The sequence below is a fragment of the Pseudorasbora parva genome, chromosome 19 (assembly GCF_024679245.1).
Source record: "Pseudorasbora parva isolate DD20220531a chromosome 19, ASM2467924v1, whole genome shotgun sequence".
NCBI classification, from domain to species: Eukaryota; Metazoa; Chordata; class Actinopteri; order Cypriniformes; family Gobionidae; genus Pseudorasbora; species Pseudorasbora parva.
In genome coordinates, this window is record NC_090190.1 from 3,729,102 (window position 1) to 3,744,443 (window position 15,342).

General features: G+C 38.7%; 1 protein-coding gene across 2 annotated transcripts in view; it reads left to right on the forward strand.

Annotated features, from left to right (window-relative positions):
- Nucleotides 1-15,342, forward strand: part of csmd3b (CUB and Sushi multiple domains 3b) — a 500,836-nt gene that overhangs the window by 248,029 nt on the left and 237,465 nt on the right. For both annotated transcript variants that reach the window (XM_067425814.1, XM_067425815.1), the window contains exons 11-12: nucleotides 6,333-6,436; nucleotides 8,612-8,724. In XM_067425814.1, coding sequence (XP_067281915.1) covers nucleotides 6,333-6,436; nucleotides 8,612-8,724 — 217 coding nt within the window. The remainder of the gene's footprint in view (nucleotides 1-6,332; nucleotides 6,437-8,611; nucleotides 8,725-15,342) is intronic.

Sequence of the window (15,342 nt, forward strand, 5' to 3'; positions counted from 1 at the left end):
CAGGCAGAAATTGATACGTCCCCTCATCCATGTTCTGACTGTTCAGTTCAAGTCGTCTTTGCTTTTCTAATTCATTTTAAATAAATAAATTAAGTAAATCTTTTATATTAGAGTAATAGAAGTTAAGATCAAATAATGATTACAAAATAAATAAATAAATAATGAATTTCACTGACTAAAAGTTTAGTAGTCGGTACGAATTTCAATAATTCAAATATTCAATAATTCAAATAATTCATATTCAAAAATTAAACCAGTCAAATTTCATTGTTTCATTATTTATTTATTTTGAATCGACTAAACTTTTAGCTCTATACGTAAAAATTGTGTATCGTATCAGCATCTCATCCAGACGGCTCCGGCGTTTTAGGAGCCTGAAATCGCGTCTCTGAGTGCGTTTTCGTGTACAACCAATATTTTATATATTTCGTGAAACGGAGATGTCATTACTTATCATTATTAAATAAAATGGATGACAAGGAAAGAAAAGCAAAGACACATTAGAAAATAGAATTGATTTCTTAAATGACTGATATTTTAAATAAATGCAGCTTAGGTGAAATATTACCAACCACAAGCTTTGAACAGTTTATGCATTTGTGTTGCAAAAAACGTGTGTGTGTGTGTGTGTATGTGTGTGTGTGTGTGTGTGTGTGTGTGTGTGTGTGTGTGTGTGTGTGTGTGTGTGTGTGTGTGTGTGTGTGTGTGTGTGTGTGTGTGTGTGTGTGTGTGTGTGTGATGCAGACTAATGGAGTAAAGTTTAGTTCTTTCTTTATATATATATATATATATATATATATATATATATATATATATATATATATATATATATATATATATATATATATATATATATATATATATATATATATATATATATATAAATTTTCTTGCAAATGTCTTCTATTTGACCAAACTGCACTGGTTGCCTGTCGTTCTGCGGCTCTGGCTTTTGTTCATCAGTTCTGTCATCTGACGTGGTCCTGATTTGACAGCTCGCGTGTGCTGAAGGGCTGACATGATATTACTGAAACACTGCTCCAGGTGAAACTACTGAAATAGTCTCATTTGAGTGACATGATTGAAAATTCAGTGAACAGAAGAAAGTGAACATGATGGTAATAAAAATTCTTCTTATTTATATAAAGCTTTTAGGATAAGAAAAAAAAACAGAACTCTGTTTTGAACTAAAGCAAAAAGCAGATGATAGTGCTTTAGTTTGACTGTTTTTATTTCATTTTAGGGGTGTTTTTAAGCATGACAAACACAGATGTAAAATCATCTTGACAAACCTCAGGTGCAGTAACATGATCTGATTAAAGTATGATCATGTATATGATTTGTTTTGCGAATGACGCACTGCATTGCATTGACCCACACGATCAGAGTTTGAAGTATAACACTCTTAACACTCATCTTTGTAATATTCTGACCAGCGCTCTCGTTCTTGTTTTTAAACTGCATCTGTGAAATGCTCTGGTGACACAGCCGCCACGAGTCTGCGCTGGCTGTAAATCCCAGCAGGATTGTGTGTCAGTTGAAGTAGCCTGGCTTAGAGAAACCAGAGATCTCATCTCTGTGAACTTAATCGGGGGAAATGACACTACGAACAGCACTATGGGAGCTTGACATCCTGGCAGCTTGTTTTCTGCTTTCACCTTGAGGAAGACCCCTTGTGTGTGTGTGTGTGTGTGTGTGTGTGTGTGTCGGGGGGGGGGGGGGGGGGTGCATGTTTGTGTGTTTGGAATACATTCTTTGTGCTTAGACACCACAATAGAAGGGAATGCACTTAAATTTTAGATTTTTTAATTACAAAATGTTATGTTGTGGTGTGGTGTGTTGTGTTTTATGTTATATGTTATGGTCCTCTCGATCTGATTACAAATGGGTTATAAACCACCCCTTACAATCTGAAGTCAATTTTGATCAGATTTGGACAATTGATTCTAGTTGACTTGGTTACATGTAGTTTTTTTTTTTTTTTCTGACTGTGCTAGTAGTGCCCTTATAATCCGTGTAAACGCTGCTACTGACCTGCTCTGTCACAAATGAGGCAGAAAATCAAATTTTTGTGATAGATAGATAGATAGATAGATAGATAGATAGATAGATAGATAGATAGATAGATAGATAGATAGATAGATAGATAGATAGATAGATAGATAGATAGATAGATAGATAGATAGATAGATCACTTGAAAATATCGTTCTGTGCAGAATTCAAATGATCAGATGTGTTTTCTGGTCTGCGTCGACTCGATCACATGATCCGCTCTGAGTCTGTGCTATCGTGTCTCTGGACCTGAGCTGCAGCGGTTCCCTGAACCTAACGTGAAACCAGACTTAATTTGCCCCAATGGAAAACATATTTACACTCTCTGATCGTTCCCTATCCCCTATATAGTGCACTGTCTGATCGTTTCCTATCCCCTATATAGTGCACTGTCTGATCGTTCCCTATCCCCTATATAGTGCACTGTCTGATCGTTCCCTATCCCCTATATAGTGCACTGTCTGATCGTTCCCTATCCCCTATATAGTGCACTGTCTGATCGTTCCCTATCCCCTATATAGTGCACTGTCTGATTGTTCCCTATCCCCTATATAGAGCACTGTCTGATCGTTCCCTATCCCCTATATAGTGCACTGTCTGATCGTTCCCTATCCCCTATATAGTGCACTGTCTGATCGTTCCCTATCCCCTATATAGTGCACTGTCTGATCGTTCCCTATCCCCTATATAGTGCACTGTTTGATCGTTCCCTATCCCCTATATAGAGCACTGTCTGATTGTTCCCTATCCCCTATATAGAGCACTGTCTGATCGTTCCCTATCCCCTATATAGTGCACTGTCTGATCGTTCCCTATCCCCTATATAGAGCACTGTCTGATCGTTCCCTATCCCCTATATAGTGCACTGTCTGATTGTTCCCTATCCCCTATATAGAGCACTGTCTGATTGTTCCCTATCCCCTATATAGAGCACTGTCTGATCGTTCCCTATCCCCTATATAGTGCACTAAGTGCAATTCACCAAGTGACCGATTTCAGCCGCAACTTCAGCATCTGTTTATAAGGTAGGGGCGGGGCTTCAGATTCTAGAGAGCATTTGATTGGACAGGAAATCTGATGTGTAGAGTGATGTCATCAAAATGACTGATCCACATTGGCAGAGCTTATATCTTCTAAATGTGAATTTTGTCATTGTTTTGGAGTGCACTAGCTTATAGATAACTGACATATTTATACTAAAAGCAAATAAAAACACTTTTGGCCATTTTGATTTCATGGCGACTGCACTTCTTTTTCTTGCACTCTGAATTGCATCAGAACAAACCAGATGAATTTTCCAAACACTGGCTTTTAAAACAAACCCCCGTCACGATGAAGCATTGTGATTTGTAATGAAATAGACCCGCCTGTGTATATCAGTAAAAGCACTGGAGCATTTGCACCGGCCTCTCTGCCTCATTGTAAAGTCATAATTCGGCTCTATTACTTTATTTCTTTGCAATTCAATACTCACTCAGCACCTCACTCTCTAACAGAAGCAAAAGCTCATGACTACAATCGCCATGACAACCGCAGCCAGACAGGGCGAGTTCCTGTTTTGATGTGTGCCTGTTCTGAGATCAGATTTACAGATTATTTTAATATTAGAAATCCAGAGTAGAAACTGATCCAAGATCAGCCATCTCAAGTCTCATTCCCGTCTGTTCAATCCTGCATCTCTGCCGTGGTGGAGCTGAATTAGTTATTTGGTGACCTTTAGTGAGACAGGGACTCTGGAGTATTTTGTATTCGGTTACATGGAAGAAAACATCTTTATTATCTGTGCCGAGATGCCATCTGAGCATCAATCATCAGTGCTAAGTAGCTCTCATGCATCCATACCTGCTAAGCCCTGGCCATGGTGAAGGGCTCATCGCCATGGCAACTAATTCCATCCAGTACCTCTCAATGGGTTAATCAATATAGAAAGTTCAGACCTCTCCATATGCCCGTGGCTCTTTCCACACCTCTAATCCCTGTTTCTAAAGCCTTGATCCTCCTTTCCAAACTCCCAATTATCCAAAAGATGCTCTAGTCTTGAAATAACTACATTTGAATGAATCAATTGATTGTGCTGTGTTTAATGGGTATAATTAGTCTGACTTTTACATATGGATTTTTTTTTCTTTCATAAGGATCAGTTTCCCACAGGACTGAGAGAAAGCTGGAAGTACAAAAGGCAGGCAATAAAATGTAAAAATGCCTTCATTTAAGCAATAATTGCTGAGAACTTAGTACATAATAATAATAATAATAATAATAATAATAATAATAATAATAACAATAATAACAAACTCGACTGGTTGAGTTATGATTGCATTCTTCTGTTTGGCACTTTCAAAAAAAATAACGTCTGGTACATTTGGTGTATATAAAATAGCGCTGTCAATCAAATCAAATATTTCATCGTAATTAATCGCATGATTGTCATGAGTTAACTCCTATTAATTGCAACTTAATCACACATTTGTATCAGTCGTAAATGTACTCTTAAATGAATGTTTCAAGTTTTTAATATTCTTATCAATGTGGGTATGGACAAATAGGCATGTTTTATGCAAATGTATTTTATTATTTTTTTAATTAGTGAAATCTTACTCAACAGAGCATGAAGACTAGATATGTATCACAGGTCATAGATGATTTTTAAAGAGCTTGTTCATGTCTCTTAAGCCTAAGCTTTAAAATTCAGAATAAGCAGTGATTTCTCTTATTTTAGGAAAATAAATAAAAGCAGTTTTTACACTGGCAGTTTAATTCAGAACAGGCACAATTCGTAATGTGAAAGCTGTCGTGCGGACCTGTGAGCACACCAGAACCACAACATACCTGGAGGAGAAGGTCCATATTCACCAGGAGTAGGAATATAGTGTGGCCCCTTTAAGAGCTGGAATATAGTGTGGCCCCTTTAAGAGCTGGAATATAGTGTGGCCCCTTTAAGAGCTGGAATATTCACGCGGTCTCGATTGAATTGCCGGTATTTGTGTGTGTGTGTGTGTGTGTGTGTGTGTACTGAACTGTGCCACGATTCACATGAACAGTGTGAGTAATGTATTTAGTTAAATAAAACACATGTACCGTAAGCAGTGACGGTGTTAATGAGTTAACAATGAGTGAGAGAGTGAGCTTGCAGTGTATTCGCGCATTGCGCTCAGACTGTAGAGAATGTGTTCAGTGTAAAAACACACTTTTCTTTGGTGTCTAATAAAAGTTAAACAGAACATATGGTAGCTTATGTAGGCTATAACTGCACTTGTTTCAAAATAGTAATATTAAAGGGGTGGTTGCATGTGATTTGACTTTTTTAACTTTAGTTGGTGTGTAATGTTGCTGCTTGAGCATAAACAGTATCTGCAAAGTTACAGCGCTGAAAGTTCACTGCAAACGGAGATATTGTCTTTAAAGTTATGGCAGATTATTGCCTACAAAAACGGCCGGTTTGGACTACAACGAGCTTCTTCCTGGTTTGGTGACATCATAAACCCTCGCTAGTCTCTGCAGATGTGACTTCTGCCCATAATGGTAAGGGGCGTGGCGTTTCTGGACAACCTGTGCTTGGCACTTCGGCCAATAAAAATACAGGAAACTACATTTGGCCATCTAACCAATCTAAGACCATTGTGTTTTTCCGGAGGGATGGGGTTCATAGAAGCAGGAAGCAAACGATCCATTCAAAGGACAGTGGAGACAGCGGTGTAGAATAAAGGGAGAATAGAAGAAAAATATGGCGTAAAAAAAAAAAGAAGTATTAAGACATGTTATACTGCGCTGCATAAACACAACCAAGCCTAGAAAAAAAACACGGAACCGCCCCTTTACTGTTAACCCTTTTTTTCCCCTATTAATATTTGCTGCTGCATCCTTTAGGTCTATGGTGGATCTTAATTTCTCCAGCTATGGGCCACAGATCAAACAGAAAATGTGCTCTGTGTTAATCGCTCGTTAATGCAATTATTGCCGTTAAAATGAATTTGAGTTAACACGTTATTAACGCGTTTATTTCGACCGCCCTAATATAAAATAATGAAGTATGATGATTGTTCAGTAGAGGCAACTTCGTCATGCTTGAATGCTCAAAGCAAACTCGAGTATAAGCATTTTCTGGAAACTTTTATTTTCTGATAATGGAGAATATTCTTTATTCTCTACGAAATTCAGTAAAGCGAGTTTCGACAGACTTCTCTCTCTCTCTGACAGGATTCAATTATGCAAGAGCCATAAAGTTTAATTCAGTTCATTTGACACATCACTAAGCATTATGCCTCATTTCTGCCGACAGGTGATTCAGATTAACTTTGAGGAGTTCGACCTAGAACTGGGATATGACACACTAACCATCGGTGATGGAGGGGAAGTTGGAGACCCGAAAACCATCTTGCAAGTGTGAGTTTCTTATCCACAGTCTGTGACGGTACGATGATGCATAATTTACTCAGGTAGGACATTCTTGGCTGTTCCTGAATCAATATTCCTCTCAGCCAGTCTTTATGCTCTGGGCAGGGGTTGTTTGATAGATGAATGATATACAAGGAACAAAAACGAATTTTGAATATCCTGTTAGTGTAAATAATCATGTTACGTCTTCAGAAACCATTCAAATTAGAGGGATAGTTTACCCAAAAATATCGTTCGAAACCTGTAAGACTTCCGTTCGTCTTCTGAACACAAATGAACATGAACAAATTCACCATTTGATGAAATCTGAGAGCTTTCTGTTGCTTTAATAATAATAATAATTCATTACAATTATATAGCGCTTTTCAAGGCACTCAAAGCGCTTTACATATAGAAGAGGGAATCTCCTCAACCACCACCAATGTGCAGCACCACCTGGATGATGCGACGGCAGCCATATTGTGCCAGAACGGCCACCGCACACCAGCTGATTGGTGGAGTGTAGACCGAGTGATGAAGCCAATCATTATATGGGGATTATTAGGAGGCCATGATGGACAGAGGCCAATGGGCAAATTTGGCCAGGATGCTTGGCTTACACCCCTACTCTTTATCGAAGGACATCCTGGGATTTTTAACGACCACAGAGAGTCAGGACCTCGGTTTAACGTCTCATCCGAAAGACGGTGCTCTTTGACAGTATAGTGTCCCCATCACTATACTGGGGTGTTAGGACCCACACAGACCACAGGGTGAGCGCCCCCTGCTGGCCTCACTAACACCTCTACCAGCAGCTCCTGGTTTTCCCAGTTGGTCTCCCATCCAGGTACTGACCAGGCTCAGCCCTGCTTAGCTTCAGTGGGAAACCAGTCTTGGGCTACAGGGTGATATGGCTGCTAATGACAGCTACAAAACTATCACTGACGCTTCAAAAAGTTCATAGAGAACGTAAAACTAATCCATACGAGTTGAGAGGTTTAGTTTCAATTTTCTGAAGAGATTTGATCGCTTTAAATGATAAAGAGATTTAATTAAGGTTTTTATTCACATACCACATAAGCATTTATCAACTCGCACATCAGTTTTGGTAAACATAAGCTCAAGCATATTCACTTGACGTGTGAGAACCAATGAGCTTCATACTTTATTAAATGTGCAGCTTGAGCTTCTGCACGAGCCAATAAGGTTCATTCTCGTGTTACGCATCACGTTTAGGCTTCAGTAAGAACCAACGAGGTTTGTTCTCATGCGTCAAGCAGGCTCGGTTGTGCTTTGGGTTTATGTTTGCTGATCAATATGTGAATAAAAGTCTAAATTCAATTTGTTCATCATATAAAGCACTTCTGTCTCTTCAGAAAATCTGGACTAAATTTGCTCAATTCATATGGATTAGTTTTACGATCTCTTTATGAACTTTTTGAAGCATCAAAATGGCAGTTGCGTAGCTCTCAATGGAGTGACAGAAATCGCAAAGAAAAGAGAAAAAAACTTCAGAAACGCCTTCATTTGTGTTCTGAAGATGAACAAAAGTCTTACAGGTTTGAAATGACGTGTGGGTGAGTAATTCATGACAGAATGTTCTTTTTTGGATGAACTATCCCATTAAATCATTGTAATATATTATACATTACTTTAAATCTAATTCATAGTTTTGACAACTTTAGTATCACACAGTGTCCTAACCAGATGACATGCAATAAAATGTATCCTTTCAATGTTAATACATTTTTATTCATAACCAGCTGTGATGGCGCTATGAGATGATTATGTTTTAGAAACGGTTTTATTTCTGTGATGTCGAACAACAACATCATAGAAATAAATGTTGATGCTGAGTATGAGAGATGCTGAGTATGAGGTGTTATTTAATGTTAAAAGCTTCTAATCTGAGTTTTGTGTGACCTTGCATTGAGACTCCGCCCACACACTCTTCTGATTGGCTGTGATTTTTGATTGATTTGGTCGCGTCTCGTAGTCATCTCACAACTGTTTGTCACTGGAGTCTTATACGAATGGCATCTGGACGGGACATGGTGTTAATCTAAAATATGCAAAATAGCAATAAGGAATGCATAGGTGTGCTCAAGCCTTTGTCTGGTAGTGTACCTTCAGTGTGATGTGCCTGATTTGTTTATTTTTGTCTAATCTCTCACTTCTCCTCAGTCTGACAGGCAGCTTTGTTCCCGACCTCATTGTTAGCATGACCCATCAGATGTGGCTTCACCTCCAGTCGGATGAAAGCGTGGGATCTATAGGCTTCAAGATCAACTACAAAGGTACCTGAAAAGCTGTGAATAATGTATAGTCACTTTGGGAATAGTCTAAAAAATTGTCATAAATCATATTGGGCACCTTTTACATCGGGTTTTGCAAATATTTAACCAATGAAAAGTATTAAAAAGAGCTTGTGACTAAACCTCATAAATCCATTGGATGCTCAAACTGTCAGTTAAACTTTAAAGCTCCGCCCTCCTCTTTTTGGAGCGTCTTGTTTGTGCTTGTTTGCGATGCAAGGGGGAATAAAGAACGTTTTGTTTAAATAATATAGCTTTTTTTTTTTACTCCAGAAACATGGCTGATGTTTTGTGCATCTGATGAGCACTGGAGTGTGTCTTTATCTAGCATTTGTCTTCAAATATGGTCTTAAATAGCCCGTTGCGAAGCACTTTATCTTTTATAACGTGATATTTTTGATAAATTCCACATAGCTATAATAAACTGTATAACCAGACATTCTAATTGTGGGAAAAAAAATGCATGTCTGATATATGCTGGTCGAAAATTGTGCTTGAATTTGGTAAAATTATGATAACGTACAAGGTTTCCATCTGACAGCAAAGATATAAGATTAAATAACTATTCATTCACCGCAATTGTCAAGCAAAATGTTTGCGACTGTGGCAATCCTATTGTCAAGGTTAAATGGAGGAAATGTGGCAGAGGGATGAAAAAAAATACATTTGCAACTGCAAACAAACAGAAAGGGAAAGCGGGACACACCAAAATTGTACAAACAACCTGTCTGGCATCAGCCCAGATTCAATCAAACATCCAGCCTTATTTTCTGATGCAGTGAGAAAGTGTTTTTCACATCCACTGAAAAGAGTTTAGACATCAAAAGGCCAGACATTATTTGCCTGGACATGTCCACTATTTCCTGCATGAGTATTCAGCATGCATGCTTAGTAGTCAGTGTGCATAAAAGTGAAGCACTTCCCACAAATCACTTCTGTGGTCTCTGCTGAATGCACGGCAACTAACTTTCATCCCCAACACATGAGCTACATTCACTTGATAGGAGCAGCAATCCCTACAAAACCCATATCTTTGATTATCTCCTCTCCCTCAAGGTTTTGTAATAAATTAGTGTCGGGGTGATGAACAGCGTGCCATTCAGTATAATGAGAGAGACTGACTGAGGTAGACGGAGAAAGAGAGTTGGAGAGCAAATGAATCCCCTTAAGTGCAAGACCAGAGAGATAAAAAAAAATAAAAACAACAGATTACTGTATGATATCCCTGGGAGAGACTGGCAAAATATTACAGATTGTATTAGATTTGTCTTTTTTCATTTTTCTTCTCTACACCTATTATAATTCATCCTATATATGCCACGCACAAGCACAGTGGCTTTGGGTTTTTTTTAATTTTCAATTTCTTGGTAAAGATCTAATTGGGCCTGTCAATCATAAATACGTGATGGTCATACATGAGGGGATAAAAAAAAAAAATCTGTGGCCTGTACATACATAAAAGATGAGTTTGATTGCATGTACAAAACCCAGATTTGAACCTCATTAACACAGGTTGAAATGTGAGAAAATATTTTTTTAGACTATATATTTATATTTTTGAGTTATATATTTCTATATTGTCTTCATATTTTCACCATTATAATGTCATAGAATGGAATAGTTTTATTAGAATAGCAATAGAGTGGAACTATTCTTCTGACAGAAGGTTTAACATTGAATAACGTTGAATATGAATTTGGAATGAGATTGCGTTCCAGATGACAGATGAAACTTAAAACTCAGAGGTTTCTTATGATACGTCATGTGTGTATTCTGATATATAATATAAATTAGGAGCTCTTTGAGGGATCCGGCCAGATAATGAACACATTAATGGCTCACAGCACTCATTCATTCAATGGAAGACATATTGAGGTTTTTATTGTCTTGTTCCCGGGTAGTTCATTTACCTGTCAGGCCAAGATTTCACACAAAAGGGTCACTTTAACATGATACGGACTTGGTGACATGTTTAAAATGATGATTTTTGGAGCCATGATGGAGAGAATAGGCAAAGAATAGAGTGCAACTGTTGGAAGTAAAAGCTCCTATTCATTTTCTCCATTGGGAAATTGATTTTGAACGATAACTTTAAAGACAAACCTACTGAGCTACGAGGCTGTAGTGCTCGATAATGTGTGTTCTATTGAAGCCATTAACCCACATTAATTATTTAACAACAGAATTTGTGGTGAAAAACTACATCACCCATGATGCTGTACAGAAAATTCCAATCCAGATTTCTTTTGTCAGATTTTCAAATCATTTTCTGCCTTTAGCAATTTTGACTTTTTTGAAATCCCTATGAGAGAATGGAATGATAAAAAACCAGAACCAGAACCAACGCGGCTGAAAATGTATCTGGGCATCAACAGGTAAAAGCTCAAATGCATTCAGATCAAGCCTGTCTTTAAATTTAGGGCACAGTGGAGAAGATATAGTTAATCTCATCACAGCCGGGTGCACACTGTGCGATTTTGGCCACGATTTTGCCGTCTGGGACAAATTTAGCAAATCCTAAAAGATTCCTCAGATCCTAGGCTAAAATCTGACGTCTTTGGTCGTTAGTTTGACATGTTCACCGGCAGCCGATTAATGAGCGCTGCGATCAAATTTTACCTCAGACGAAATTCTGGCAGTGTCAGAAGATTTGCCACACAATCCTGCAGTGTGACTTCTCCTACGACGACAGTCAAATATCTCCGTTTTTCAAGACAAACTATGACCAAAACGAGAGCTAGAGATTTCTTTGTAGCCAGCATTTCAGTACTGCGTGTAATGCAGCTCACTGTCACTGAACGCGTCATTCATTGATGATATAAAACTCCGGGTGAGTTTTCTTGCGCGCGTCCGTTTTTAGCACGCCTTCACTATCGTGCAGTCTGACATTAATGCCAACTGAGATCTTACAGTGTGACATGGCGATCATGTTCGTACAGTCTGACAAGGGACATTCGCAAAGGATTTTGAAAAATCGCACAGTGTGCAGGACCCATAAAGGCCCGTTCACACAAGGACAGTCGCCATATTACAGTATGCCACTTTTCAGACATTCCATGACCCGACAAGTGCCAATTTAGCATTCTCAATCGGCGAAAACAAGCTCCGACAGATGCCAACAGACAAAACCCGACAACGTGTCTGTTGCAATCTGTCTGTGCGGTGTGAATTGGCCTCAAGAGTGTACACTTAAAATACAAATGCAGTCCATTATGCTGATGTCTGTGATGAATGCATATTCTACATGGGTCATTAATTGTGTTTATGGTGACACATTTCACGTATTAGTATAAACTACATCTGTCATTTTCTGTTGATGAATTTATACCCTTATGTTTTACCTCTGAGGGTCTTCTTATTGCTTGTGACAAACTTAATGACATAAAAAAACACATTTACTTGACCACAAAGATTCAAATTAACATGTTAAAACTTGTAGACAAGCACCGCTGAAGTTTATATGCTTTAGTCACAGTTAATTTGACTCAATTAAATCAAGACAGGCTTTTAAGTTGTGCTTTGAGCCTTTTTAGACTGACTTTAGATTCTTAGTTTTAAAATAATAAAAATTCACAATTATATTTTCCTTCCACATTAGTTTTTTTTATATATTATGCCTCATATAGCCATATGTATAGCCCTCCATTGGGGTTTCAATAGCATTGAAGCTCCACTGGTAACTTAAAGTGGACCTATTAGGCCTTTTTTTCAAAGTTTTGTTTTTGAGCTCTACTAGAATAGGTTTTCATTACCCAATGTTCAAAAAACCCCTTATTTTCCCCATATTCTCCATTGTTGTGGCTCCTCTCTTCCCAGTCTGTCAGTAACGCTCTGTTTAGTTCCTGTCTCTGTGAAGCCCCTCCTTCTGAAAAGCACACTGGACTCTGTTGATTTAGTTAGTAGTGTGTTGAACCTGGCAGTTGTGGAAAGGGGCGTGACATTTCTCAAACATGCTCAAAGTACTTAACCAATCACAACACACTGGTCAAGTCAACCAATCAGAGCCCTGTATTCTCAATTGTTGCGGCTCCTCTCTTCCCAGTCTGTCTGTTTACTTCCTGTCTCTGTGAAGCCCCTCCTTCTGAAAAGCACACTGGGTTCTGATTGGTTGGCTTGATCAGTGTGTTGTGATTGGTCAAGTAGCATGTTTAAGAAATGTCACGCCCCTTTCCACAACTGCCATTTTCAACACACTACTAACGAACTCAACCAGGCCCCGCCCCTTTGTTTTGCGTATGCTTTGGGTGGGAATTATTTAAATGATTTCTCATTCCCACAAGAAAACTCAAGACTGCAGTTGAGTGCAGAAACAGTGACACTGAGACAGAGAATATCTCCCACTGGACAGACTTTGTGCTTTGTAACTTTGCAGGGCTTTTTCATGCTCAAACAAAAACATTACACACTAAAGAAAGTTGAACATGTGAAAAAAGTTGCTCTTTAAAGACTTGCAAGTTTGACTTTGTAATAACATTGAATAAATGAAACTGCAAAGGAAAGACTAGTACGAGTTTGAATGTTATTACTGATGACGAGTGTTTTAAAGGGCTTTTTGTTTAAATGATTCAGAGAGTAACGGTCTACTCAAGTGAAGTTTCTAACAACAGGGCGGATGCATTACTGACGTTGATAATTGATTATCCATAGCTGAGATCTGTTTCAATGACATGCTCATTAGCATACCTTCCTTAAAAAAATAATTTAGTTTGTATTCTCTATGGCCAGAACTCTTCAACAGCTTTAATTGAATGCTTCAAATAAATAAAAGCCGAGATCCGCCTGGGAGTGCTCTTGACTCATGTGACTCGTGTTTAAGAAATGCCTCGTTTCATGTCTAGACTCCACATAAAACTCGACTTTGTGATAATGAGCACTTTCTTGAGAGAGATAAAGTCAGCATTATTGAAATGAAACAATATCCATGGGATACACAAAGGGAGAGATAAATTACTTGCCATTTTCCAATGAATAAGAAATGGTTTTGAGATTAAATTTATTTATAGGCTTTTATGTGAAGGCCGACCTAATGAGTCCTGCTATGTGGTAAATGCTCAGAATGCTTGTTGATGTATTACATGCCAAAGTTCACTGATACTCTGTAATTCCCTGGCTATTTCGGGAAGAAAAACGCAGGTCCTAAACTTCCCCTGTGTGGGCTGTGCGTGTGCTTACATATACAGAATCAACCTTTTGTGTTTGATTGGATAGCTTGTTAACACATTGATCTTCACAGCGAGGTCCTCGGGTGTACAAGCGCACAGAAAGCCCATCACATTAAGCGGCGTGAGAGAAGCGTAGGGGTTCGCATCTGACACGCTGACCTCACGGCGGTCCGGATTATTCGCACGCCATCAGCTCCTACAGACAATTTGTACTCTATTTTTTGCCTCATCATAAATACAAAGCAGTAAATATGGCCCTAACCTTCCCCTGGCCACCCCACGCGATTGACCAACGGAGTAAAGCATTGTGGTAGTCATAAAAGACTGTCATGTCGGAAATTAATGCCATACATCAAGCATTGGCCGAAGACCTCCATTATACCTCAGGAGAATTCCCCCCTCCTACATTCTCAAACTTTGATTTGGTTTTAAATGCAATTTAGTTTTTTTTAGTTTTTTTTCTTTGGCAAACCATTCAGCATCCTTATTCGGAACAGAGTTCATAGTTCAACTGTGCATGGCCGTGCAAAGTGTCTGGGAAGATGTATAGCCCATTTCATCAGCCTGGCCGACCCACCGAGTCGATTCTATGCAGATGGAAGGTCTTATCTAGGTATGGTGACCTCAGGTTTCTGTACCCACGGTGGGAACGTCCTGGATGGCCGGCTCCACCATTAAAGGGTCCAGGTGTTGGAGCTTATCTAGGCTGAACAGAGCGTAGTGGTGGCATTCTGTTCCGGTCAGCTACTCTTGAGTGGAGAACATCTGATGAATTCAGTCCATCTTTGGACTTTTGCAGTTCACTTTAGTGCCATTTGTCTCACTTCCTCAGATTGGAAGGCTGTGATTGAGTCTGTATATTTATCTTTCACTTTAATGTGGAGAGGACATCAAATTTATCCTCACTAGCTCAACCAACAAGACTTCATTTGGCCACCAGCTGCACTAGAAACATCATGCTATCTGATTATTATTTTTACCGGTGAACGAAATTGCAGTCAGACCAGCCTAGTTAATGAAAAGTAATGAAGACACGGTTAGAGGGTTAGTTCAGCCAAAAATGAAAATTATCTTTAATTTGCTCCCCCTCAAGCCATAGGTGTACATATAAGACGTTTTTCTTTCAGCTGAACACAATTGGATTTATATAGAAATATATCCTGGCTCGTCTAAGCTTTATAATGGCTGTGAATGGGAAAAAATGCCTAAAAAAGCACACCCATCTATCATTAAAAGTAATCCATATGGTTCCAGTGGGTTAATAAAGGCCTTCTGAAGCCAAGCGATGGGTTTTTGTTAGAAAAATATACCTATATTTTTATAATTTTCTAAACTATAATCAGTCATGTGCTGGGTTGTGTCGATAGTCTACATGATCATCGACAGCAGCCAGTGTTAACGTGACTTTAAAAGAAATGAGTTTTAATATTGTGTTACT